We start from the raw sequence: 27,856 nt of genomic DNA, 5'->3' as shown, positions 1-27,856 counted from the left end.
CCTAGTTGACGGGTGCCATAAACCTTGGCATCCAAATTTTAAAATTGAAATAAAAAGAGTATTATTAAATAATTGTATAGCATACAGGGATAACTTCCCCTTTTTATTTATTAAGATATAAACTGTCTAGTATCATTGTCCTCCCTCGTTAAGGGGTCTAGGCAATCCAGTTTGAGTTCTCAAATGGCCTACAAAGGAACAGTATTTAGTGTTCTTAACCACTAAGCCATCTCTCTAGCACCTCAAAAACTTTATTTACCTAAACATAAGCATTAATTAGAAATGCCAAATCCTGTAAATATTGTCCAGATTCAGTTGTACTAGAAATCCCTGAGTTGGCAGGGTGAGGCTGGGAATTTAAAGTAAGCAAATGGAGTCTTCCTCTTTTCATAAGGGTGTGTTATCAACTCCATTACCATTTTCAAAGAGCTGGGTCTATGGTTTTGTTTAGTTGCCTGAGCCAGAGCACTGAAAGGACAGTGAGTTGTCAGACATTTATACTGAAATCATCACTCACTGATTTCATGTAGAAAACTTGTCTCTAGTAAAGCATTAAGTAATTGAAATCAATTGTAAACCACAAGCCACACATTGGCTATCAGTATAAGAATTGAAAGCTTGATTTAAAACCAGTGGCTAAAGCACAAAATTTAATAATCTGTGCTGAAGCAGCAGAAACTCAAGAGAATAAACAAGTGATCGAATCATACATGTAGCCTTTTCATTAGATGAACCACCTATAAATAGAGTAAGCGCATTTCCTATGGGTTGTATGCACAAATATACAGTTTCTTTTTAAAATACTTCCATGACTCTAGCCTACAATTCTGTATTAACACAACTGAAGCTTTATCTCCAATGTGGATAGCAAAGAAAGACCTAAGTCCTCTGGTAAGGTGAGTTACTTAGCCTATTAACATATCCTTAGTAGCTTAAAATTAGTTTCAAATATTCTTTTCTGGAGTAGTGTAACAGCTACTCCCCAAATATTAAAGCTCATTTTGAGAGCAAAGATTTATAGTAAAAATTTCCATATACACTGAAAGATTCAAAGTTCTAACTTCTTACATTGAAGAAGCAACAAAATTACATAATATAAGGCTATTAGCCATTCTTTTGTAAAAATTATTAATGATATCACTTCATGGGCTCTCTAAAATTATAAGCAAGCTCACAAAATGAAAACTCACAATCGCTATGACGTAAACAAATTGTATAAAATCAATCTTCTAAATCTGTCTTGAAATGGCAGTTGGAGTAAGCAAACTGGCTGTAATGCTCTCACAAGTTCTAAAACCTCATCAATCCTTTGTAAATCCTATAACAATCTCTACCTGTTTGATTTTTTTCTCAATTATAAATAAGTTTAGTTAGTCAATGCAACACTGGCAATCCTTAATCACAATCCTTAAGTTCTCCTTGTAACACCAGAGCACAACCACAAGGTCACCTGAGTTCTGAGTACGTGACTAGGCGGTGTTCTTGGGGCAGTGGAATTAGCATTAAAATACAGATAACTTCAGGGCAAACCACAACATTGGAAAGCAAAACTCAACCTCCAACAATCTAGTCTCCAAAATCCAGTCTCCAAAACACCAAGTCTATCCTTCATGCTACCAAGTTTGACTGCCAATACCTACATATGAACGCATGATGGTGCGGTCTCCAATACCTCAACAAAGAGACATTGCCTTAAATTCTTTTAGAAGCCTGGTTTCTAGAGTAAGAATTCCATAAAAATATTATCTCAATTTAGACCTGTTTCCTTAGATAGAATTGAGATATCTTTTTGTTTGATTCTCCTGAATAAATTTTTCAGGCGGTCTACCTCTATCAAATCTGATCGGTATGACTCTGTGAAGTTTCCAGAGCCTAAGCACACCTTTTACAAGCACAAAGACAAAATTTTTTCTCCCAAAATACTGTGTTCCTTTTATCTCCTTTTCTTTTCTTTTTTTCTTTGGAGACCTTTTCTCCCTCTGACATACTTTCTTGTTGCTCTGCAAGGACCCTCTGACCTGTCCTAACGGCTGTAACGGCTTCCCACACAAAGAAAAAAATAAACAAAATTACCAGCCTTGCCCACAAAGGATCCATAACTTTCGGTTTCTTCACAGTGGCTCTCCACCTAGGCCCATATCTTTCTTCTTCATAGCGAGCTGCCTCATCTTCTAAATCCTCTTCCTCAGAGGGGCTAAGCTCGTCTGTTTCTGAACTATCAAGCCCCAAAGCCTCTAACTCCTCTACCGGATAAAGGTTTTTTTTCGGGGTTTTCTTCTCCTTCCTCTGTTTCTCTCCCAGGGCGTCCTTTCCCTTATCACTCGCTTCCTCGGATCCAAGGTCCTTGGAAGGGTCTTTTTTCTTAGGTGTACCTTTCCTTCTTAAAGCTTTCACCGTGCTCTGTTTCTGACATGTTGTATCAAGACCAAACATGCCTCTCAGAGCTTACCTCTCAACCTGGAGTTCTGGACCCTCTTCGTGAGCGGAGGCTCTCCTTGGTGCTGGCGATGGTGAGGCGTTTGTCCCGGGTTTCGGCACCAAATATCGTGCGCCCAACATCTCGCCAGCAAGAACAACGCGCGGACACCAGGATCCTTCTGCAGCAAAGCGTTTATTGCATCTTGAAGAGGAGAGAGCCGGGGCCCAGAAAGGCGCTGCTTATAAAACCCTAACACGGCATGTCCACGCCTGATTGGTTGCTTACCCATGGTCTCACTGGCACGCCCCAGGGTGGGCAAAGACTTGGCGCGAACACACTCTTGCACATGCGCACACAGCTAGTTTCCTGAAAGGAAGTCGGGCTATGTCCACAGCAGAAGCCAGCACCATCTTGAAATGGCAAATGCTATCGCGACTTTCCACGTGGAGCACAGTGGAAGCCGGCGCCATCTTGTAATGGCAAATGCTATTGTGACTTTCCACATGTCTGTCCTTCTGAAGGTCTAGCTCTTCCTCCCACGAGATTTGGGTGCAAGGAGCTGTTTGACCCAGTCTGTTCAGATCTGGGTGCAGTCTGGACCACAGAGCTCCTGCAGCTTGACTGCCCCTATCTTCCTGTGCCTAGAGGCCTTATACAGATTCCTCTTGGGCCAGGGATGTGGGCAAAGGTGGGCAGAAGTGGCGGTCTCTCCTGCCCTGCAGTCTCAGGATTGCCCACATGTCTGGGTGATGAGCTCTCTCTCCCACGGTTTTTGGAGAAGGGAGCTGTGGGCATGAATATTCTGAAGGGATGATGTGTACATGGCTTTTAATGTTTAGGTGGGCAATTATGTCTTATCAATTGGATCAGAGGTTATTGTGCTGTGTGTTCTTTCTTATGGCTCTTTATTAATTTACATTTAAGAGAATTTGTGGTGATGGAGACACTGGACTGGCATGGAATTGAGATGTATATTTCTGGCATGGAGGCAACCTGACTTGGGAACTAGATAGGTAGAGAGATTGTTGCCAGTCTCAGAGAGAAGCCTTTGGCAGTGTGATATGGGATGGAGCAGAGCAGGTGAGATGCTTTGCTGACTGAGATGAAGATATCTACCATATATCTTGGGGCACTACAGTGCCGGACCTAGTGGGGGTAAAAGACAGCATTTTTTATAATTGTACAGCAACATCTCCTCATATCTATTCTGTATAGTACTTGATGTTCTAGTCAGAGCAATAAGACAGCAAAATGAGATCAAGGGGACACAAATTGACAAAGAAAAAGTCAAGGTATCACTATTTGCAGATGATATGATGATATGCAAAAGCAACCCCCAAAATTCTACCAGAGAACACCTACCACTGATAAACAACTTCCACAAAGTGGCCTGATATAAAACTAACTCCAACAAATCAGTAGCCTTCCTTTATACAAATGTAACTGGGCTGAGAAAGAAATTAGGGAAATAACACCCTTCACAAGAGATGTAATAATATAAAATGTATTGGAGTAACACTAACTAAACAAGTGAAAGATCAGTGTGCCAAGAATTTTAAGTTTTTCAAGAAGGAAGTCAAAGAAGACCTCAGAAAATGGAGAGATCTCCCAAGTTCATCGATTTGTAGAATTAACATACTAAAAATGTCCATCCTACCAAAATCGATCTGCAGGTTCAATGCAGTCTCCATCAATATTCCAACACAATTCTTCAAAGACATGGAAAGAGCAACTCTCAATTTACATGGAAAAAACTCAGAATAGTGAAAATAATTCTTTTTTTTTTATTTATTTTTTTTTATTAACTTGAGTATTTCTTATATACATTTCAAGTGTTATTCCCTTTCCCGGTTTCCGGGCAAAATCCCCCTCCCCCCTCCCCTTCCTTATGGGTGTTCCCCTCCCAACCCTCCCCCCATTGCCGCCCTCCCCCCATAGTCTAGTTCACTGGGGGTTCAGTCTTAGCAGGACCCAGGGCTTCCCCTTCCACTGGTGCTCTTACTAGGATATTCATTGCTACCTATGGGGTCAGAGTCCAGGGTCAGTCCATATATAGTCTTTAGGTAGTGGCTTAGTCCCTGGAAGCTCTGGTTGCTTGACATTGTTGTACTTTTGGGGTCTCGAGCCCCTTCAAGCTCTTCCAGTTCTTTCTCTGATTCCTTCAACGGGGGACCTATTCTCAGCTCAGTAGTTTGCTGCTGGCATTCGCCTCTGTATTTGCTGTATTCTGGCTGTGTCTCTCAGGAGCGATCTACATCCGGCTCCTGTCGGTCTGCACTTCTTTGCTTCATCCATCTTGTCCAATTGGGTGGCTGTATATGTATGGGCCACCTGTGGGGCAGGCTCTGAATGGGTGTTCCTTCAGTCTCTGTTTTAATCTTTGCCTCTCCCTTCCCAGCCAAGGGTATTCTTTTTCCTCATTTAAAGAAGGAGTGAAGCATTCACATTTTGATCATCCGTCTTGAGTTTCGTTTGTTCTAGGGATCTAGGGTAATTCAAGCATTTGGGCTAATAGCCACTTATCAATGAGTGCATACCATGTATGTCTTTCTGTGATTGGGCTAGCTCACTCAGGATGATATTTTCCAGTTCCAACCATTTGCCTACGAATTTCATAGACTCGTTGTTTTTGATAGCTGAGTAATATTCCATTGTGTAGATGTACCACATTTTCTGTATCCATTCCTCTGTTGAAGGGCATCTCGGTTCTTTCCATTTTCTGGCTATTATAAATAAGGCTGCGATGAACATAGTGGAGCACGTGTCTCTTTTATATGTTGAGGCATCTTTTGGGTATATGCCCAAGAGAGGTATAGCTGGATCCTCAGGCAGTTCAATGTCCAATTTTCTGAGGAACCTCCAGATTGATTTCCAGAATGGTTTTACCAGTCTGCAATCCCACCAACAATGGAGGAGTGTTCCTCTTTCTCCACATCCTCGCCAGCATCTGCTGTCACCTGAGTTTTTGATCTTAGCCATTCTCACTGGTGTGAGGTGAAATCTCAGGGTTGTTTTGATTTGCATTTCCCTTATGACTAAGGATGTTGAACATTTCTTTAGGTGTTTCTCAGCCATTCGGCATTCCTCAGCTGTGAATTCTTTGTTTAGCTCTGAACCCCATTTTTTAATAGGGTTATTTGTTTCCCTGCGGTCTAACTTCTTGAGTTCTTTGTATATTTTGGATATAAGGCCTCTATCTGTTGTAGGATTGGTAAAGATCTTTTCCCAATCTGTTGGTTGCCGTTTTGTCCTAACCACCGTGTCCTTTGCCTTACAGAAGCTTTGCAGTTTTATGAGATCCCATTTGTCGATTCTTGATCTTAGAGCATAAGCCATTGGTGTTTTGTTCAGGAAATTTTTTCCAGTGCCCATGTGTTCCAGATGCTTCCCTAGTTTTTCTTCTATTAGTTTGAGTGTGTCTGGTTTGATGTGGAGGTCCTTGATCCACTTGGACTTAAGCTTTGTACAGGGTGATAAGCATGGATCGATCTGCATTCTTCTACATGTTGCCCTCCAGTTGAACCAGCACCATTTGCTGAAAATGCTATCTTTTTCCCATTGGATGGTTTTGGCTCCTTTGTCAAAAATCAAGTGACCATAGGTGTGTGGGTTCATTTCTGGGTCTTCAATTCTATTCCATTGGTCTATCTGTCTGTCTCTGTACGAATACCATGCAGTTTTTATCACTATTGCTCTGTAATACTGCATGAGTTCAGGGATAGTGATTCCCCCTGAAGTCCTTTTATTGTTGAGGATAGCTTTAGCTATCCTGGGTTTTTTGTTATTCCAGATGAATTTGCAAATTGTTCTGTCTAACTCTTTGAAGAATTGGATTGGTATTTTGATGGGGATTGCATTGAATCTGTAGATTGCTTTTGGTAAAATGGCCATTTTTACTATATTAATCCTGCCAATCCATGAGCATGGGAGATCTTTCCATCTTCTGAGGTCTTCTTCAATTTCTTTCCTCAGTGTCTTGAAGTTCTTATTGTAGAGATCTTTTACTTGCTTGGTTAAAGTCACACCGAGGTACTTTATATTATTTGGGTCTATTATGAAGGGTGTCGTTTCCCTAATTTCTTTCTCGGCTTGTTTCTCTTTTGTATAGAGGAAGGCAACTGATTTATTTGAGTTAATTTTATACCCAGCCACTTTGCTGAAGTTGTTTATCAGCTTTAGTAGTTCTCTGGTGGAACTTTTGGGATCACTTAAATATACTATCATGTCATCTGCAAATAGTGATATTTTGACTTCTTCTTTTCCGATCTGTATCCCCTTGATCTCCTTTTGTTGTCTGATTGCTCTGGCTAGAACTTCAAGAACTATATTGAATAAGTAGGGAGAGAGTGGGCAGCCTTGTCTAGTCCCTGAATTTAGTGTGATTGCTTCAAGTTTCTCTCCATTTAGTTTAATGTTAGCAACTGGTTTGCTGTATATGGCTTTTACTATGTTTAGGTATGGGCCTTGAATTCCTATTCTTTCCAGGACTTTTATCATGAAGGGGTGTTGAATTTTGTCAAATGCTTTCTCAGCATCTAATGAAATGATCATGTGGTTTTGTTCTTTCAGTTTGTTTATATGATGGATCACGTTGATGGTTTTCCGTATATTAAACCATCCCTGCATGCCTGGGATGAAGCCTACTTGATCATGGTGGATGATTGTTTTGATGTGCTCTTGAATTCGGTTTGCCAGAATTTTATTGAGTATTTTTGCGTCGATATTCATAAGGGAAATTGGTCTGAAGTTCTCTTTCTTTGTTGTGTCTTTGTGTGGTTTAGGTATAAGAGTAATTGTGGCTTCGTAGAAGGAATTCGGTAGTGCTCCATCTGTTTCAATTTTGTGGAATAGTTTGGATAATATTGGTATGAGGTCTTCTATGAAGGTTTGATAGAATTCTGCACTAAACCCGTCTGGACCTGGGCTCTTTTTGGTTGGGAGACCTTTAATGACTGCTTCTATTGCCTTAGGAGTTATGGGGTTGTTTAACTGGTTAATTTGTTCCTGATTTAACTTCGATACCTGGTATCTGTCTAGGAAATTGTCCATTTCCTGAAGATTTTCAAATTTTGTTGAATATAGGTTTTTATAGTAAGATCTGATGATTTTTTGAATTTCTGAATCTGTAGTTATGTGTCCCTTTTCATTTCTAATTTTGTTAATTTGGACACACTCTCTGTGTCCTCTCGTTAGTCTGGCTAAGGGTTTATCTATCTTGTTGATTTTCTCAAAGAACCAACTTTTGGTTCTGTTGATTCTTTCTATGGTCCTTTTTGTTTCTACTTGGTTGATTTCAGCTCTGAGTTTGATTATTTCCTGCCTTCTACTCCTCCTGGGTGTATTTGCTTCTTTTTGTTCTAGAGCTTTTAGGTGTGCTGTCAAGCTGCTGACATATGCTCTTTCCTGTTTCTTTCTGCAGGCACTCAGCGCTATGAGTTTTCCTCTTAGCACAGCTTTCATTGTGTCCCATAAGTTTGGGTATGTTGTATCTTCATTTTCGTTAAATTCTAAGAAGTTTTTAATTTCTTTCTTTATTTCTTCCTTGACCAGGTTATCATTGAGTAGAGCATTGTTCAATTTCCACGTGTATGTGGGCATTCTTCCCTTATTGTTATTGAAGACCAGTTTTAGGCCGTGGTGGTCCGATAGCATGCATGGGATTATCTCTATCTTTCTGTACCTGTTGAGGCCCGTTTTTTGACCAATTATATGGTCAATTTTGGAGAAAGTACCATGAGGAGCTGAGAAGAAGGTATATCCTTTTGCTTTAGGATAGAATGTTCTATAAATATCCGTTAAGTCCATTTGGCTCATGACTTCTCTTAGTCTGTCGACATCACTGTTTAATTTCTGTTTCCATGATCTGTCCATTGATGAGAGTGGGGTGTTGAAGTCTCCCACTATTATTGTGTGAGGTGCAATGTGTGTTTTGAGCTTTAGTAAGGTTTCTTTTACGTATGTAGGTGCCCTTGTATTTGGGGCATAGATATTTAGGATTGAGAGTTCATCTTGGTGGATTTTTCCTTTGATGAATATGAAGTGTCCTTCCTTATCTTTTTTGATGACTTTTAGTTGGAAATTGATTTTATTTGATATTAGAATGGCTACTCCAGCTTGCTTCTTCTGACCATTTGCTTGGAAAGTTGTTTTCCAGCCTTTCACTCTGAGGTAGTGTATGTCTTTGTCTCTGAGGTGTGTTTCCTGTAGGCAGCAGAATGCAGGGTCCTCATTGCGTATCCAGTTTGTTAATCTATGTCTTTTTATTGGGGAGTTGAGGCCATTGATATTGAGAGATATTAAGGAATAGTGATTATTGCTTCCCTTTATATTCATATTTGGATGTGAGGTTATGTTTGTGTGCTTTCATTCTCTTTGTTTTGTTGCCAAGACGATTAGTTTCTTGCTTCTTCTAGGGTATAGCTTGCCTCCTTATGTTGGGCTTTACCATTTATTATCCTTTGTAGTGCTGGATTTGTAGAAAGATATTGTGTAAATTTGGTTTTGTCATGGAATATCTTGGTTTCTCCATCAATGTTAATTGAGAGTTTTGCTGGATACAGTAACCTGGGCTGGCATTTGTGTTCTCTTAGGGTCTGTATGACATCAGTCCAGGATCTTCTGGCCTTCATAGTTTCTGGCGAGAAGTCTGGTGTGATTCTGATAGGTCTCCCTTTATATGTTACTTGACCTTTTTCCCTTACTGCTTTTAATATTCTTTCTTTATTTTGTGCGTTTGGTGTTTTGACAATTATGTGACGGGAGGTGTTTCTTTTCTGGTCCAATCTATTTGGAGTTCTGTAGGCTTCTTGTATGTCTATGGGTATCTCTTTTTTTAGGTTAGGGAAGTTTTCTTCTATGATTTTGTTGAAGATATTTACTGGTCCTTTGAGCTGGGAGTCTTCACTCTCTTCTATACCTATTATCCTTAGGTTTGATCTTCTCATTGAGTCCTGGATTTCCTGTATGTTTTGGACCAGTAGCTTTTTCCGCTTTACATTATCTTTGACAGTTGAGTCAATGATTTCTATGGAATCTTCTGCTCCTGAGATTCTCTCTTCCATCTCTTGAATTCTGTTGGTGAGGCTTGTATCTACAGCTCCTTGTCTCTTCTTTTGGTTTTCTATATCCAGGGTTGTTTCCATGTGTTCTTTCTTGATTGCTTCTATTTCCATTTTTAATTCCTTCAACTGTTTGATTGTGTTTTCCTGGAATTCTTTCAGGGATTTTTGCGATTCCTCTCTGTAGGCTTTTACTTGTTTATTAATGTTTTCCTGTGTTTCCCTAAGTGTGTTCATGTCTTTCTTGAAGTCCTCCAGCATCATGATCAAATATGATTTTGTAACTAGATCTTGCTTTTCTGGTGTGTTTGGATATTCCATGTTTGTTTTGGTGGGAGAATTGGGCTCCGATGATGGCATGTAGTCTTGGTTTCTGTTGCTTGGGTTCCTGCGCTTGCCTCTCGCCATCAGATTATCTCTAGTGTTACTTTGTTCTGCTATTTCTGACAGTGGCTAGACTGTCCTATAAGCCTGTGTGACAGGAGTGCTGTGGACCTGTTTTCCTCTCTTTCAGTCAGTTATGGGGACAGAGTGTTCTGCTTTCTGGCGTGTAGTTTTTCCTCTCTACAGGTCTTCAGCTGTTCCTGTGGTCCTGTGTCTTGAGTTCACCAGGCAGCTTTCTTGCAGCAGAAAATTTGGTCTTACCTGTGGTCCCGAGGCTCAGGTTCGCTCGTGGGGTGCTGCCCACGGGCTCTCTGCAGCGGCAGCAACCAGGAAGACCTGTGCCGCCCCTTCCGGGAACTTCAGTGCACCAGGGTTCCAGATGGTCTTTGGCTTTTTCCTCTGGCGTCCGAGATGTGTGTGCAGGGAGCAGTCACTTCTGGTTTCCCAGGCTTGTCTGCCTCTCTGAAGGTTTAGCTCTCCCTCCCAGGGGATTTGGGTGCAGAGAACTGTTTATCCGGTCTGTTTCTTTCAGGTTCCGGCGGTGTCTCAGGCACAGGGGTCCTGCCGCTCCTGGGCCCTTCCCCACGGGAGCCCAGAGGCCTTATACAGTTTCCTCTTGGGCCAGGGATGTGGGCAGGGGTGAGCAGAGTTGGTGGTCTCTTCCGCTCTGCAGCCTCAGGAGTGCCCACCTGACCAGGCGGTTGGGTCTCTCTCTCACCTGGTCTGGGAGCAGAGAGCTGCTGCGGGCCGGGATCCGCGGGTGTGGGACTTCCGGTAAACACAGAACGTGCCCGGTCCTAGAGAAATTCTGCTTTCCTGTGTCCCAAGCTCACCAGGCAGCTTTCTTGCAGCAGAAAATTTGGTCTTACCTGTGGTCCCGAGGCTCAGGTTCGCTCGTGGGGTGCTGCCCAGGGGCTCTCTCCAGCGGCAGCAACCAGGAAGACCTGTGCCGCCCCTTCCGGGAGCTTCAGTGCACCAGGGTTCCAGATGGTCTTTGGCTTTTTCCTCTGGCGTCCGAGATGTGTGTGCAGGGAGCAGTCACTTCTGGTTTCCCAGGCTTGTCTGCCTCTCTGAAGGTTTAGCTCTCCCTCCCACGGGATTTGGGTGCAGAGAACTGTTTATCCGGTCTGTTTCTTTCAGGTTCCGGCGGTGTCTCAGGCACAGGGGTCCTGCCGCTCCTGGGCCCTCCCCCACGGGAGCCCAGAGGCCTTATACAGTTTCCTCTTGGGCCAGGGATGTGGGCAGGGGTGAGCAGAGTTGGTGGTCTCTTCCGCTCTGCAGCCTCAGGAGTGCCCACCTGACCAGGGGGTTGGGTCTCTCTCTCACCGGGTCTGGGAGCAGAGAGCTGCTGCGGGCCGGGATCCGCGGGTGTGGGACTTCCCGTGAAAATAATTCTTAATAATAAAAGAATGACTGGGGGAATCACCATCCCTGACCTCAAGCTATACTACAGAGCAATAGTGATAAAAACTGCATGGTACTGGAACAGAGACAGACAGTTTGATCAATGGAATAGAATTATGCACACTTGATCTTTGACAAAGAAGCCAAAAATATACAATGGAAAAAAGAAAGCATCTTCAATAAATGGTGCTGGTCCAACTGGCTGTCTGCATGTAGAAAAATGAAAATAGATTCGTATTTATCACAATGCACAAAGCTTAAGTCCAAGTCGATCAAGGATGTCAGCACAAACCAGATTAACTGAATCTAATAGAAGAGAAAGTGGCAAAGAACCTTGAACTCATTGTCACATTCAAAAATTTCCTAAACAGAACTCCAATGGCTCACACTCTAAGATCAAGAATTGATAAACGGGACCTCACAAAACTGGAAAGCTTCTGTAGGGCAAAGGACAAATTGGCATCCTACGGATTGGGAAAATTTTTTCACTGATCCCACATCTGATAGAGGGTTAATATCCAAAATATATAAAGAACACAAGAAGTTTACAACCAAAAAATCAAACAACTCAGTCAAAAAATGAGGTATAGAAGTAAACTGAGAATTCACAATAGAGGAATCTCAAATGGCTGAGAAGCACTAAAGAAATGTTCAAATTTCTTAGTGATCAGAGAAATGAAAATCAAAACAACCCTGAGATTCTACCTTACACCAGTCAGAATGGCTAAGATCAAAACCTCAGGTGACATCACATGTTGGCAAGGATGTGGAGAAAGAGGAGCACTCCTCCATTGATGGTGGGATAACCTGAGTCCAGAAAATACCTTTGAGGATGGTCACACACTGAGAGTGGACACACACTGACGGTGGACGCACACTGACGGTGGACACACATTGAGGGTTGTCACACATGGAGGGTGGTCACACTGAAAGTGGTCAGATGCTTCAATTTTATAGATTCCAAACTGATATTAAGACAGTTATGATCAGATTTTCTTATTGTAGGAACTGACAGTTCATATTTAAATAAAATCGAGTCCAATGCAATGCTTTTCTTATCCCACCATATACAGTTTAATTAGTTACTAATTGAATAAGGGCTACAAATCCAGGATTACATATTTTCAATAGTAGATTTATTTTTGTCTCAGAATAATTGTAGAGATATAAGAAGATATGATTTTATGGTTTTGTTTCAGTGTCAATGACAGCACACGTTCAGCCGTCTATATCTGGTGTCTATAAAGAAGATTCCATTATCTTCAAACCCTCCCTCTTTTTAATAGTCTTCCACATCACCGGCGCAGATGGCAAGCAATGCTTTCTTATAGTGCCCTGAAGCAAAATTCTGAAAAGAAAAAAATAAAGGCACATAAAACTCAAATCTCTCCCTGTTTCTAAAAGTCAACTGTACATTTTATAATTGCAATATAAAAGATTCGTGGACCATTAGCCTTCACTAAAACTATTTTTTGTCTAAAGATTTTCTAAGTAGTATTCGAAGTGAAACATTAAAATAGTGCTGTGCTATAGTTGAAACGATATGCTTTGTATAGAGCTGATGAAAGTTTAATAACATGTTTTACAGTGAATCTTTTCTTCAGCTTTAGTAATTGACACACTAATGTCACTACTATAGTAAATCAGTGTAGATTCTGGACACTGCCAATGTGTCTCAAAAGATTTGAAAATATTTATACTGTTTAATTCAGTAAATCCTATAGCAGGAAATACATTTAAAATATTATCAATTATGGATGAGTACCAGATTTATGCTAGCAACATCTGCCCTTTAATGTTACATATAACAATGAAAGGCATTCAATCATGTGAGACAGTTTTTCTATTTCACAACGTACTTTATAAAAAGGATGTCTTATTTTCATAAAATCCTTTCTTTTGGTAGCAAAATGTTATTGTTTATGTCTGTGTGAAAAAAGATCCACCTTAGTCCACTGGGGCTTTCACAATCGAGGTGACTTAAAATATCAGAAGTTTATGTCTAAGTTAGGGCAGATGGGAAATCTAGGTGACAAAGCGTTATGTGAATACTTCTTTATTGACTCCAGCCTGACATGGCAGGAGGGTCAAAGGAACATCCTGGAGCTTTGTCTTCCCAACAAGGAGACTAGCCCTACTTGTGGACTCTATCTTCATGACTTTATTCTCAGATGCCCATCTCCTAGCACCTCTCAGATGCCCATCTCCTAGCACCATCCCCTTAGGGCTAGGGTTTCAGTGTAGGAATCTGGAGAAACAAGCTTTCCAGCCACAGCAGGACCTTTCTAGGTGTCTCACTCCCAGGTGTTGGTGGTAGAGAACCAGGGCAACTATGTTTCTTTTTATCTTCTTCCATCAGGTCTAAAGATTCCAGAATAGGTAGCTGAACGAATGTCATTATAGAATCCATCTTCATAAAAACCATTTATTGTATTAATGCTCCTTTACATAAGGCTGTGTAATTAAGACTCACAGATTAGCAACGCGTTATTTTAACTTGTCTTCAATATGATTAGAAATAATTACAAAGAGCATAAACAAGCTAGCTTATTCACTTAGAAATTGAGTTCTGACTCAGTGGTACAAGTTGATCACCACTAACAGCTTTAGGTTTTCGAGAAAGGCATAGTAAACCATTTTATCACAGATTAAAAAAAAACATAAAGTTGATTTTAACTGATGCATCAATTTCTTAGAGCCATTTTGGCTCCTACAAAGGCTACGAAAGCACTCTGGAATTTATGGCTTCGATCTCTGAGGTGCTGGGAGTTATGTCTTGAATAATACAAGGAACTGAACTGTTTTTGCTTGGACTGGGAGTTTCACTTGAAAACAATGTGAGTTTTCAAGGTATAAATTGAGACATAGTCTCAAGTATGGCGCGGGTTCTCCTGCTCTACTCTCTCCATCCTGAACACCATTTTGGTTTTCTTTGCTGAAGAAACTAAACATAATGATTTTATACTGCACCCACAGATTACATGGATGGACCATATACTTCATTTTTTTGCCAAGTTATAGAAGACATTTAAAATGTTTTAGGGAGACCAGAATAAGAAATTGGCCTGTTTGTTTTTGAATTATTTCCTTGCCCTCTGATTGGTGAAGTGTTTGGTCATGTAGAGTTTTACGTATTCAGTAATAAATTTCTCCAAATTGGTAGTTGATGTTATTTGACTGGCTGCCTTGTTTTCTATGAGGCTTTGAGGAGTGGTGCTGGGCAGCAGTTAATACATTCCCGTGGCAAAATACTGTTTTTTTTTTGTTTTTGTTTGTTTGTTTGCTTGCTTGCTTGTCTGCTTGCTTGTGTTTCGAGAGGGTTCAAGAAGTGGATCCTAGCCTCTAAGTTGCTTTGGAGCTGAGGGAGACCTTGAAGTGTCGGTTCTCCTATTGCAACCTCAGTAGATCTAGTGTCGGGGTTGCAGGTGAAATCACAGGCAAACTGCCACACCCAGCTGGTCCTGTGCTTTTCACATCAGAAGGGAACCCTGGAACCACAGTCATAGGAAGGGAATATTTTATACAATTACATAAAGAATTTTGTTTAAAAGCAAAGATCAGTATTTCTGTGGTGCAATGACTTTTCCAGGTTGATGTTTGTTAAAGCACTGAACGCTGTCTAAGCTCTTCGAGTCAACCATCCTTGTGAGACATGTAGCTTTTTAGATACCCACAGCAAGTTGTTTCAATTGAAGCTTTTATTTATGGCTCAGAAAGAATAATATGTGAGGTAAATTCAATTATGAAGAGAAGATTTACTTTGATATCATGAAAGAGGGATTTTCCGAATCTCTCCTTGTAACGTTTCCTTATGGTCATTAGATCTATTTCACTTCTGGCGATTAGAATCCTGATGACAGTTTTGTTATGGAAGCCAAAATCCTAAAAACAGCAGAAATGTGGGTAGAGAAAACAGTACTTTAAGACCTGTTCAGCATGGAAGGGCTTCCTTCTCAGTAGCGATTTGCTTGTGGGTCCACAGGACTTAAACATTGCTGTCACTGCTATGGGATGCCTGGGGCCTCCCTTCTCGGAAGTTTCAAACGTCTTTCAAGTGGAACAATGGTGACATCTGGTGGCCACTCAACGTAATCTAATGCTTTATATCAGAATATTTTTGAGTATAAATCTACTAACATTTCATAATTTGGGGAGATTACAACAACCAAAATTCTGACCAAGTTCCCTGAATCAGGGCACAGCTGGGATCAGGGCACAGCTGGAATCAGAATAACTATGATTATTTGTCCAGGTCATACACAGGGAAGGCATTAGGCTGTTGTTGCCGTCATGGTGCATTTGAATGATCAGTTTAAATAAATAAAAAATATTAAGATTCTAAACTGCACGAGGTCAATATACTCTAAGTCTCAGGTGTCTTAAGTACACATGTTGTAGAAAGCAGAGAATATCTGCATTTAATGAATTTCACTTTTGGTGTTTAACTTGCTTCCTTTTACTTGAACACATTTTCTTTGGAATAAAAATAGTAGATATTAATTTTAAATAAGTTAAAAAAGTATGTGTTATACTTACATGGATTGCCCTGTATAATTTATAAGCAAAGTAGCTTGGTTTGTCCTGAACACAACGAACTAGAGAGGAAGAGAGCAAGGAAAAATTTGAGTGACAGGATGTAATTCTTCGGAAGTCGGGAAAGAAATTGAGCACTTACATATTGTTCCAGAATCATCACGTTGCATTATAGTTTCAATACTTAGAATAATGGTAGCACTAGCCACACTCTATCAAAAAGTATAACATATCAATATTTTATTTTGTAATGACAAATGATTGTCTCTGAACATATGGCCATTATTGTTAAATTTTTTAAAAAAAGGGCAGGGTATAACTGCATTGCTGTCTTGAGAGGCAGAGACTTTTAACTATAAATATCTATGTTGTCTGTTCACACTGAAGTGGTTGGCACCGTCTTCGTATTCTCTAATATCTCTAATATCTCATCACATGAACAACAGATTTCAAAATTCCACCGCTGGTATACAGAAACAGTATGAGTGAAAATCTCATAAATCTACTTGTAAAAAAATACTTTGTTTAGTGAGAAAGCTGAGATTATTAATTATAATTAGCCACATGTCCTTTTCCTAGTTGTAATAGATAAGTGAGATTTAGTTTCTGTTACCCTGTTATTGTCAAATTACTTATTCTACCAATTCTAGAGACTTAGTTGACATCACAGGTTTCTTCCAACTTTCTACAAAATATTTTTTATTTGTGTGCATATGTGTTGATATGATGTATGCACATGTATGTGTGTGCATTCCTGTGCACAAGCACAGAGGCCAGAATAGGCCTCTTTATCACTATCCTTCTTTATTCCTCTCCAGCTATGCTTTTGAGGCAGGGTCTCCCTAAGCCTGGAATTCACATCCTCAGCAAGGCTAGAAGAAATCAAGCTCTGGAAAATCCTCTTGTCTTCATCCATCAAAGCTGGTACTTCAGGCATGTGTGAGATGTCTGGCTTGTTATATTGGTCCTGGAATCCAAACTTAACTCTCAGGATTACTCAGTGAGTGTACTTGGCTACTGAACTACTTTTATGTCTTCTCAATTGTTTGTAATAACCAACTGTTTGTACATAGAACCTGAATGCCAGCTACAATGACGTAATAAAATATGATTATAAAAATATTAGATAATTATGCAACTAGTTTGAGGTTTTACATTTTTGCACAGATACCAGATATACATAAAATGAAAATAAATGGGCCAATAATTTAGGGGATGAAAGAAGGTGTTTTACTTGAGCTTCAGGAATTGCTTCATTAAGCATTTTATTTTCATTTTAACCTACTATTCATTTTGAAAAATATCGGTAACTGCTACTTTTGCAAGCAACTACTTGAATTAGAGTTATACCAACTGTATATAATTTTGTGATAGTCTTTTTCTCTCTATAAAGATGCTCTATTAGAGAAACCACAGTTGAGTTAGATTTTAGGCAGGGTTTGAGAATAAAATCGGCCAAAGCTTTGATTATGAGATGATTGTACTTGATTTTTAGTAAAGCAAACAAAACGTAAGGTCCTGGGTATAAAAATGTCCCTGTTTCCCTCTTTCATGTAGTGATGAACGAAGGTTCTGCCTTTCTTAACTTCATCCCATGACAGTGAGTGCTTAACAGACAGACCTTTTTCTCTCTTCCTCAGGCTCAACGCTGAAGAAAGGCGTCAGGTCTTAAAGGGTAGAACGTTGATTGTTAATGGTCCCTCTGACATTATGCCAGGGACTTTCTCCTTTCGTTTAGTCTGGACTTGTCTTCCTACCCCCTTTTTTGACTTAACTCAAACGATCACCCTTTTTATTACACTATTCATTCCACACTATCCTCTATTCATTGTCTTTATTAGAAATTTCTTCATCCAAGACTATATTAGATAGAAGGAGATGCTTATGAGGGTTGCTGTGGTGGAGAGTCTCCAAAGATTAGGATCAGAAAACAATAAATTGCATTAAATTAATACATTGGGAATTTGTCCACTGGGAATTATTCAAATGTATACCTTAGTAATGATCATAAATTAACAAAAAACAAACTTTGGGGTTGGTAATTCAGATATAGTCTTAACTATATGTCTAAGTTACTCTTCTATTGCTGTGAGAAGACACTACGATCAATGCTACTCAGAGAAGTTGGAATCATGGTTTCAGGGTCTGTGATGGTGGAGCAATTGCACAGTGGCAAGAACAGCTGCGAGTTTGCATCTTGAGTCACAAGTAGTAGTCAGCTGAGGACATAGTGGGGATGGCGTGAGTCTTTTAAAACCTTAAAGCCTACCCCTGGTGACACACCCTCTCCAACAAGGAGGTCTGAAACAATCCCACCAACTCAGATCTAAGTATTCAATCCTATGAGCATATGAAGGGCATGTTCATTCAAACACTGTAAATGTGTCCTTCTATTCTTAGTTTCTTCATGTGTAAAATGAGCATTATTCATCCTATTTCGCATTGACAGAAGATGCCAGACTACTCAAGAGTAAGGCTATTGCATAAATGACATCTGTCGGGGGCTGGTCTGGTGCTGCTATATATTCAAATGTTAAATACTGGCTCCCAAAATCTGGCTGCAGTCCAGAGGAGCACTTTCTCATGAATAATGAGAAAATAATGTTATGTAAACTTTGCTCTACAATCTTCTCTGACTGGTTATATAAAAGTGACTGACAGCCAATTACAGGTAAGAACAGAGGTAGGTGGGGCTTTGGTTATGGGGCTGGGGTTTACAGGTAGGGAGCACAAGGAGAGGAAGAGAATGGGGTGGGGGAGAGCAATAGGTTGTCATTAGACAGGATGAGCTAGGAGTATATGGCTGAGAGAAGTGTAACCTGAGGACAGACTGATGGGGCAGAAACAGCCCAGGCAAGTCTCAAACAGCAAGTGATTTGGTGAAATCAGCTGACTAAATGCAAAGGCCTCAAAACATATGAAAATCATAAGAGATTAGAGACAACTTTGCGGGTTGAGGCACATTGCTCCTTCTAGAAGGATAAAGGATGAGGGCAGTGTTGTGAATTAGCAAGCACAGTGGAGACCTGTATTGTCTAAGAGGGTCGGGGATCCATAAGAAAGTAATATACATGGCAAGTTCAAGGCCAGCTTGGGCTACATGAGATCCTGTTACAGAAAAATCACACTTGGACATGCAAGTGTGGGAAATACTGCTATGAAAACAGTATTGGGGTTGTAGAGATGGCTCAGCAGTCTAGAACATTCGCTTCTGTTCTGTTTGGTGCTCAGTCAGGTGGCTCAGAACTGCCTGTAACTCCAGTTTTAGAAGATCTTCTCCCTCTTCTGGCCTCCTTGAGCACATAGAAACACATAGGTGCATGCTTACACACACAAACACACACACACACACACACACACACACACACACACACACACACACACACAAAACCCAACTTTTAAAATGCAGGTTTCTGGCCTGGTAAGGTGGCTGAACAGGTAAAGGGCACCTATTTCCAAGGCGCATAATCAGAGTTCAATCTCAGGAACCCGCTACTAAAGCTTGAGTCTACCATGTTGATAGCTTTCCTGAGCTCAGTGAAAAAAGGAATCCATTTTCTTAGCAGGGCTTCCTCTTCTCTGCCTGATCTGGGGAGCCCAACCTGAATCTTCTACCTAGGGAATTTCAGGTAAGCCTTGGGAGATTCTGGGTTCAGCTTCCTGGAATGCTTCTCTGAAAATGAGCTATCTCCAGAATCATAAGCCTCACCAAATGAAACTCCAACCTAAGAAGAACCACTTCCTGCTCTCCAGGCTTCATATATATAGCCCTTGGTTCACCCCAAATAAACTGTATGCACACACGCCGTTTCCATAAAAAAATGTGATATACTAAATATCCCAAGTTCCCTTCCCTTTAGTTTGTTCAGGGTCTGAAGGGCTCCACGCAACCACAGGCCTACAGATGTCTGCTGATGTTGTCTAGGCGGAAGAACTTCTCAGGGCAAGAAGAGTGGAGACAACTTTGTAGAGGACTGTGAAAGTCGATCAGTCAGGGTATCATGGAGCAAAAAGTGTTTACAGAGAATGTATGGATCCTCAGATTAGTTGATGGATATTTCTGTTTGTTTTGAGGGTGCCTTGAACTTAGCACAAATGCTAGGATGACTTTCACCTTGTGCAGCCCTCCTGTCTTAGTTCTAGGTGAGCCATGAAGTGCAGTAATGCTCTTGTCAGTGACATCTCATTAGATAACAGATTGCTTGTATGTAATGGTGGTTCTATAAACTTGTAATGCAGCTACGAACTTCTGTGGCCCTAAGACACTAATTACAGTTGTCATAATGCAGCACCATGCATACTGGCATGCTTGTGACGACACTGTGTAAACAAATGACCATTCTGCCTGTCACGTCAAAGAACAGCTAGCGCACGGAATTACTTACTTATCCTAATACTTGATTATGTCAATAAATACATGTTACAACTTCAGGATTTTTATGTTTGTTTGTGTGTTCAGCTATGCCCATGTATAGGTCAAAGGACATCTTTTGGGAGTCCATTCTGTCCTTCTACCAGTGACTCCTAAGGATGGAACTCAGGTCATCAGGGTTGGCAGTAAATGCCTGTACAAGATGCATCATCTTTCTGGTCATTAAGGCACTTTTTCAAGTTTCTTCTTACATGTACATATAAGAAGTTCACAGTGGGGCTAGGGAGATGGCTCAGTCATTAAGAGAGCACACTACTCTTACAGAGGACCCAAGTTCAGTTCCCAGGACCCGTGCCGTCAGGTGGCTGTAACTGCTTATAACTATAGAGTTAGCCAAAAGGACTTGATGACTCTTCGGGCATTTGTACTCACACATACCTACACACAGACATACATACACACATAATTTCAAATTAAGTTTTTAAAAAACTTCCCTGTAAAATAGTATGTCATGTTATGTTGTCAGCCGCCTCATATCTTACAATTACATCAAGAGGCCTGCAATATATACAGATAAATTGCCCTGTGTTGTTTAAACCCACTGTGAAAGTGGTTCTGGAAACTAGAGTTGCTCCCTTCCCTGTTTCAGATCTGATCCTGTTTGATTCTAAATGTCTTCCAAGCATATTGTTTGGGGCTGGTCCCCCTCATTGTGTGACAGAAGGACAAAAAGTTAAAAAAAAAGAAGCGTAAGTGGAAACATATCATCGTTGAAAACAGCCGAACAGGAAAGCATTCCTAACAAAACTTATGGCTGCTCACCCCAGTCCCTGTGCCTGCATGGCAGAGAGGAATGAGCACTTCAGTCTTGGGAAGCTCACTAGCAAGAGTAGGGAGCACCTCCTCAGTGGGGAAGGCCAGCTGGCTGACTCAGTTTCCCCAGTCCATTTGTGTTAGGCATTGCCAGCACTCAGTTTGATGGTGTTACCTCTACATACTGTTATTAGTTTTTTCACTTGGGAGCCCCAACCAAGGGGACACCTGCTTTGCCCAGGATTCTCTACTAGGGACTCCAGCTGGCTCCCTTAGAGAGTGTTTCTTAGTATTTCTGCAGAATATTCTGAGCACCTGACTTGGTAATATTTTGGTATCTATCCAGCTCTTGATATTCATTGTTACTTTAGCTTTTATGTACGTGCTATACTATTCATTTCAAACCAGAAGATGACAGCCACTGTAGATCATCCTTTAGACAGATCAGGGCCACACCACAGCATTGATCTATGCCATCTGAACTGTGCCAACATACTGAGATGCTTGTGTAATACCAAAATCATCATGCTTCTTAGAGTGCATCCCTATTATTAAATAACATACGGCTGGACTTGGATTTAATAATCCTAATACAGTGTTGTGTCAGCCTGATCCAAAGGGATCTCTGTTGAATTTTCTTTCTGAGCTGTTATGAATGGCTTTATGAAGGCAAACGGAAAGAGACACCACTAGGCATTCTCTTCATTCCCTGCAGTACCCATCTGCAGAATCATAAGGAAGCAATCCCGAGTTCATTACGCTAATCCTATTAGCATCTTTTAAAACGTGACTCATGCCCCTTCAGAATGATTGCTGTCATGTCAATATTAAATGTTTGTTATCGTGGTCGCACAACCACATGCGCAGGAGTAGCTCAGACTAATGCCAGGAGCGGCTGGCAAAGGGGGAAACTCTCGCTTGCTGATTTCTTTTCCTGACATGTTTGGTCTGGAAACACTTGGGATATAGATGTCATTGTGGTCTCTAGCACTCAGCCATTTCCAACTTGGCCTTCTTCATTTCTTCTCAGAACACTTTTTCATGTCATCTGCTTCTAACCTTCTACCTTGTCTCTTTCTGAGTCCCTTCTTGGAGCCTTCAGTGGTCTCCTGTAGTTTCATAACCTCCGACTCGTGTCTCCCTTACCACTCTGATCATCTATGATACATTTACTCTATCCAACTGATGAAATATATCCATGTAGGGAAGGCCCTGAGAACACAGTCAGGTGCTAGCGTCCTAGTCGCTACCTCTCATGTTTGTCATCTCAAGCACAGATGATTAGTTCAGATATATGTCATGCTGGAATAAAGAAAATGAAAACCAAGTTCTGTTTCTATAAACATACCTGGAGTGTAAGCAGGCCTAACAGAAGCAGGAGGAGGACGGGGAAGAGGAGGAGGAGAGGAGGAAGAAAATTATAAGTGTCAGGGAAACAGGCCTTGGTTACAATGCCAATGAGGAGAGGGGAGGCAAAACAAACTGCTCTTACAGTTTGGACCATAGTTTATTCTAATTCCATGGCTATGAGTGAGAAAATTGCATGCTTCAACCAGAGCAAACTGTAATAAAAGACAGGCTTTGGTTGGGCTTAATCTTTTTCTGATTTATCAAAATCTGACAGCCAGAAACCTATCAAAGGAAGGAGTGAAAAAACACCTGTGTGACAGTTGAGAACTTGAGGAAGACCCCATGTAGAGTCTAGAAGCTGCTGGGGCCACAGAATCCAGTTTGAACCTAAGGTAGCTAAGAACTAGCCTTGTCTTTCCAGAACATGGTGTCCGGACACCTGAGGTTGTGTGGGAAGCAGCTGGAAGGCAGAGAGCCGTGTTTAGACCTTGTTGGAAACGCACCTTCAGATTCCAAGGAGCTAAAGGCATTGTGCAATGGTACAGTGGACCAATCAATGTTCAGATTTTCAGACTTGAAGATGAAAGGGACTAGGGATGTAGTAAGCTTTTTTTTTAATTGGTAACATAACTCTTGCAGGTATATATTATAGATGATACAGTGCTTATAAAATTGCTTTGATTTGTAGTAAGACAGACACGCCTCGTTAACAGATTCATTATTTGTCTTGCAATAACCTGTTAGGGTTTGGAAAAAAATCAATCCAAATACAACAGCTCTCACACTGGAGGGATGACACTTGTTCTTTTTTGTGTGGGGTACTTGATGTTTAAACTATTGTTTTTCCTATAGAAGTAAGACTGGTGACTTTTTAATGAGGTGGTACATTAGTAGGTTCCATTAAGAAATGGCAAAATAGAGTCACACCATAGGCTCCAATCTACTTCTATTAAACATTTCACCCAAATGTTAAAATCTGGAGTAGACATGATTTGGTTGGGATGTCACAAAGCTGACTGTGTACAAAGGACTGGTGTCTACTTCTAGTTAGTGAAATTGTCCCCAGAGGGACACAACAGCATTTGAGAGACTCTCCTTGCTTACCTGACCACTCCCCCATGGCACCTGACATTATTTCTGCCAACTCGGAGGTTACCTATCGTCTTGATATGCTCAGTGACTCCCCATGTTAACAATGCTCATACATGGTGCAGAAGACAGTTTCTTTAATCTTGTCTCTTCCTTCCAATAGCTACCTGTCCAAGGTTAAAGTTATTTGTGTCGTAAAAGCTACCGTCTTGTGTTGGAGTCATAGTGGTCTTTCATAGCAAAAGCCTGTCCACAATCATGGAACTAAATGCTGTCATTGTTGCAATGGCCCTTCCCAACTGTATTCCAGGCAGTGATGAGGACTTGTCCTTACCCTTGGCACACAGAGTAATTCCATGTAGCAGGGTTCTGGCTAACACAGGCCAGTGCGTTCCTAATTAAAACGCTGGCAATGGAATATAAGAGTTAAATAGTACCATGCTGGATTACAAATCATATTTATTCTGTTCTTGGCATTACTGCTCTGTTTGTGAGAGAGCGAGCGAACGAGGCCTGGCCCATGGCACCATTGCTCTGCTCCCCAAAGCTGCATCAACTGTGTTTATTCTACCAGTAAAAATGTTGTTGATGCTCCCTCGTGTCAATACTGAGTTGGCCAGGGGTGCACACGGTATGACATTTTCTAAGGAGGACCATGAAATCATTGATCATGGTGCCCTTCTTTTTCGGGTTTCCTTGATGTTGCCTTGGGGAATGGAAGGAAGCCATCCATAGGCATCTGCTTTTAGAGAAGCAATCAACATGCAGACTGGAATTACCTCTATGCTGGTAAAAAATGATTTTGAAACTCTTTCTTTTAAAGAAAGAATCCATTTTAATATAACGGGAGTTTTCTTTTTTATAATTAACATTTTTCTTTTCTTTTCCCTGTTTTCTCTTCCTTGTCCTTCTACCTTCTTTTTGGAACATTCTCCTCTATTAACTGTCAGACCCTTTCCCCAAAGCTCTTTCTCTCTCAAGATACACTTTTCCAATTCTGGCAGCCAAGGTTCAATGCCGTCCCCTTAGGAAGAAACCTTATTTCCTATGGTGTCCTTGGTTATGCTTTGGGGCTGATGATTACAGACTCACTAGACACTGGCTGCTGAGAGCATATGCAGCTATACAGAGGTAGCCTTCACTGTTGGGACTCATACAGAAGAGAACAAAGTGACTTCCTGTGCGTTTGTGACTTTTCTGTCATGGAATGCTGGCAGTTACGTTTCCCTATCAGTGTACAGGTGGCTAGTGGTTCACTTTTATTCCAGCAGATTATTCAACATATCACTAAATTTTGGCTCAAAGAACTAAAATGAAGCAGGAAAAGTATTCCTATAGCAACACGCCATTTGAATACGCCAATGAGAAGGAGAGTTTTGCATCTTGCTTTAAACGCAGCAAGCCGTGGTGGGTTTCAGGCATAATTCTATTTGCCACAGTTACATTTATAATGTCATTCCTAACAGTCAAAAGAATGTGGTGTTTACAGAGAGCTTGTAATAGCTGTAATTATACGTGCACACACTGCGAGCTTCATAGTGAGGCATTGCCCCAGGCAAATGAAGAAGCAGGTCACGAAGAAATGAAATCAGCGTCATAGGAAAGACTTGAAAGCATGAGCAGCTCTTGCTGTGGAAGCAGCAGAAACTTCACAGTCAGGTTCTTGGGAAACTACGATTTTGTACCATTAAGTGTGCAGAGGCTCACTCATTTCCTTGTGAGCATTTTGCTGTATTTTCTAATACTTAAGCAAGACAGTACAAAATCAAAGCCAACCTGCCCAGCTTGGGAAAAGTGTATATTTGTTATTCAAATTATTTAACGATTCCTTCCTGCTAAAATTATTGGAATACAAAAACAAGGAGCAAAGTGTTGGGAAGCTACTTTCAATGGACTTTAGCAAATATTTAACGGGTACCTCTGAGACAAGCTGAGGAAATGAAGGGACAATTTAAAGAAGCTCAAGAAAACAATAGTCAAGAGGCCTGGGTCAGGAAAGTTTTCCACAATGACTGTAAGTCCCGATACATGGCTGACCTCCACAGCTCTGAAGGGTGGAGCAAGAGGATGGAGAGACCATTAGGTGTGTGTGGGGGATTGGAAGAAATCCCTTTTTCTTGACTTGATTCCCATCCCCCACAGCCATAAAGAAACGGAAGGCCAAGTAAAGTAAAAGTTGCTAGAAAGTAGAAATATACAGAGACTCGACACAGTGACTCCAGGGAATTCTTAGTGGAGTCTGACCCTGATAGGCAAACCTAGGATTCTGAGGAAATAGACAAGGAAATGCCTTTAAGCATGCGTTTGTGATTCTTACAAGCTCATTGTTTGTCCTATACTGCTGAGGGAGGCAGTTTTTTCCCATTATCCCCATAGTGTTGTGCATGCTTAGGATTTAAAAATGGAAATTGAAGTGCAAAGATTTTAAAGACAGAAAAGAAGAACAATGACTTTTGAGCAGATAGAATATGGGGGATCTTATACCAAATCAACAGTAATAAAAGTAAGAACTTTTTAAAATATTTATTTAATAAATTATGTTATTGTATTTTGTGTGTGTGTGTGTGACTATTCTCTCTCTCTCTGTGTGTGTGTGCACATGTGTGTGTGTGTGTGCACGTGTGCGTGTGCACATGTGCATGTACTTACATGCTGTACCCACAGTGTTGAGTTCATCAGAATTGTAGCTACAGGTGTTGGTGGGACTCCTGGCTTGTCATATGGGTGCTGGGGCCCAAACTCTGGTCCTTATGATTATACGGCATGCACTACTAACCAATTAGTCATCTCTCCAGTTCCAAAGAAACCACTAAAAAATAACTTTACAAGTGAGATGTTAATATATGTTAGCATATTACTGCATGCCCAACACAATTTTAAATTCTTTATCTGTCTTGGTTGACCTAAACACTGCCCTATAAGTATGTACGGTCATTATTTTATTTTATTAGGAAGGCTATTGAGGCATGAAAGCTTAAACTTACCAAGTTGCCTATCTGATACATGGCATAACCAGAATTTCTCTCACTCTACAATCTACTGTACTCAGCTGTTTTGACAGGTTTTTTTTTCTCAAGCCAATTTTTTAATTCTGAAGGGATTCGCTATACATGTCTTTATTTCTTAGGTGAATTTACTTTAATGATTGTTTGTTTATTTGTTTTCTTGTCAACTATGGAAACTTGCCCAATGAGAGATAAATTGATATGAATTCCCAGTTTGGTTCCTGCTATTGATGACTGATATCAATGACAGTTTTCATCAACAAAAATTCCTCAATGCAGTAATACTACTTCTTCTTCTTGAACACAGAGGTTGCTTTTTATTTATTTAATGTTCTATCTATCTATCTATCTATCTATCTATCTATCTATCTATCTATCTATCTGTCATCTACCTGCCTACCTACTTATCCATCCATCCATCCATCCATCCATCCATCCATCCATCCATCATCTATATCGTCCTCCTCCTCCTCCTCCTTCTCCTCCTCTACCTCCTCCTCCTCCTCCTCCTCTTCCTCCTCCTCCTCATCATCATCTATATAGTGTTGTGTGCATGTGAAGATCCTTGCCTGCACAGCTGCACATGTACCACATTGTTCATGTGGTAGTCAATGGGCAAACTGTAGCCATTGGTTCTCTGCTTCATCATTTGGGTTGAATTTAGGTCTCATCAACCTTGACAGTAAATGCCTTTGCTTCCGAGCCATCTTCCAGGCCTTGAAGCTTGCTTCTTGACTCCCCGAAACAGCATTGTGAGCAGCCTTATGGTGGATATCATGAATGTGCTTGTCACACACCCTGGTGCTGCCCGGGAAGAGGAAATGAAACCCGGAAAGGAGGTGAGGTAGCAACTGGCCATCTGTAAATGTTCAAACTATGAAACAGCAATTCCAGCCAACAGGTCTGATACCTCCTGTGTCAGCAATACAGAGCAACTCCATTTTCTCAAGATCTGAAGCAAAAGATTCAACAGTCTGATCAATGATAGCCTTCTGTTTAAACTACCATAGAGATAAACCCAGTGTTTTAAAGGAAGAATTCCAAGTGGGCAGGTACTGGAGACAAGTGGATTGAGAAAGAACAGAGGTGTGGGAAGGAAGACAGAGCATCAAGCAGACCACCATACACTTTTAGTCTGTGGGGCACAGACAAGTATGTCCGGAGAAGGCAGAGAGAAGGTTCCATTTCCACATCACCGAAGGGCACTACTCCATTGCTGAGATCTTTTGGTTTCTAGTTCAACAGTAATTTGTTGTTCTAGGGAACATTTCTTGACATTTGTTACACAAAAAGGCCCATGTGGAGAAGAAAAAAAGAACTCAATAACAAAAGAGTAAGAAACTCCACACACGTGCATGAATTCAAGTGTCTACATTTTGACTTTTTCTTGTATCTTCTGTAGCCAAAAACCTGGGTAGACTATTTCATT

General features: G+C 40.8%; 2 protein-coding genes across 4 annotated transcripts in view; both read right to left on the bottom strand.

Annotated features, from left to right (window-relative positions):
* Erich1 (glutamate-rich 1) overlaps positions 1–27,856 on the bottom strand; it is a gene marked incomplete at its 5' end in the record, with an annotated part of 52,793,804 nt that overhangs the window by 49,322,815 nt on the left and 3,443,133 nt on the right.
* Positions 12,380–27,856, bottom strand: part of Palldl1 (palladin-like 1) — a 41,160-nt gene continuing 25,683 nt past the window's right edge. The window contains exons 3-5 of one of the 4 annotated variants that reach the window (XR_015640297.1): positions 15,802–15,860; positions 15,025–15,147; positions 12,380–12,613 (exon numbers count right to left, since the gene is read on the bottom strand). Coding sequence is in view for 2 of the 4 variants with exons in the window: in XM_087589522.1 (XP_087445648.1) it covers positions 12,505–12,613 (109 nt within the window). In the remaining 2 variants the exon portion in view is untranslated. The remainder of the gene's footprint in view (positions 12,614–15,024; positions 15,148–15,801; positions 15,861–27,856) is intronic. The other 3 variants (XR_015640298.1, XM_087589523.1, XM_087589522.1) reach the window with 3 other exon arrangements.

Source organism: Rattus norvegicus, chromosome 16 (genome assembly GCF_021556685.1).
Source record: "Rattus norvegicus strain SHRSP/BbbUtx chromosome 16, alternate assembly SHRSP_T2T, whole genome shotgun sequence".
NCBI classification, from domain to species: Eukaryota; Metazoa; Chordata; class Mammalia; order Rodentia; family Muridae; genus Rattus; species Rattus norvegicus.
Note: the sequence above shows the minus strand (reverse complement) of the source record. Positions and strands in the feature narration are given on the sequence as shown.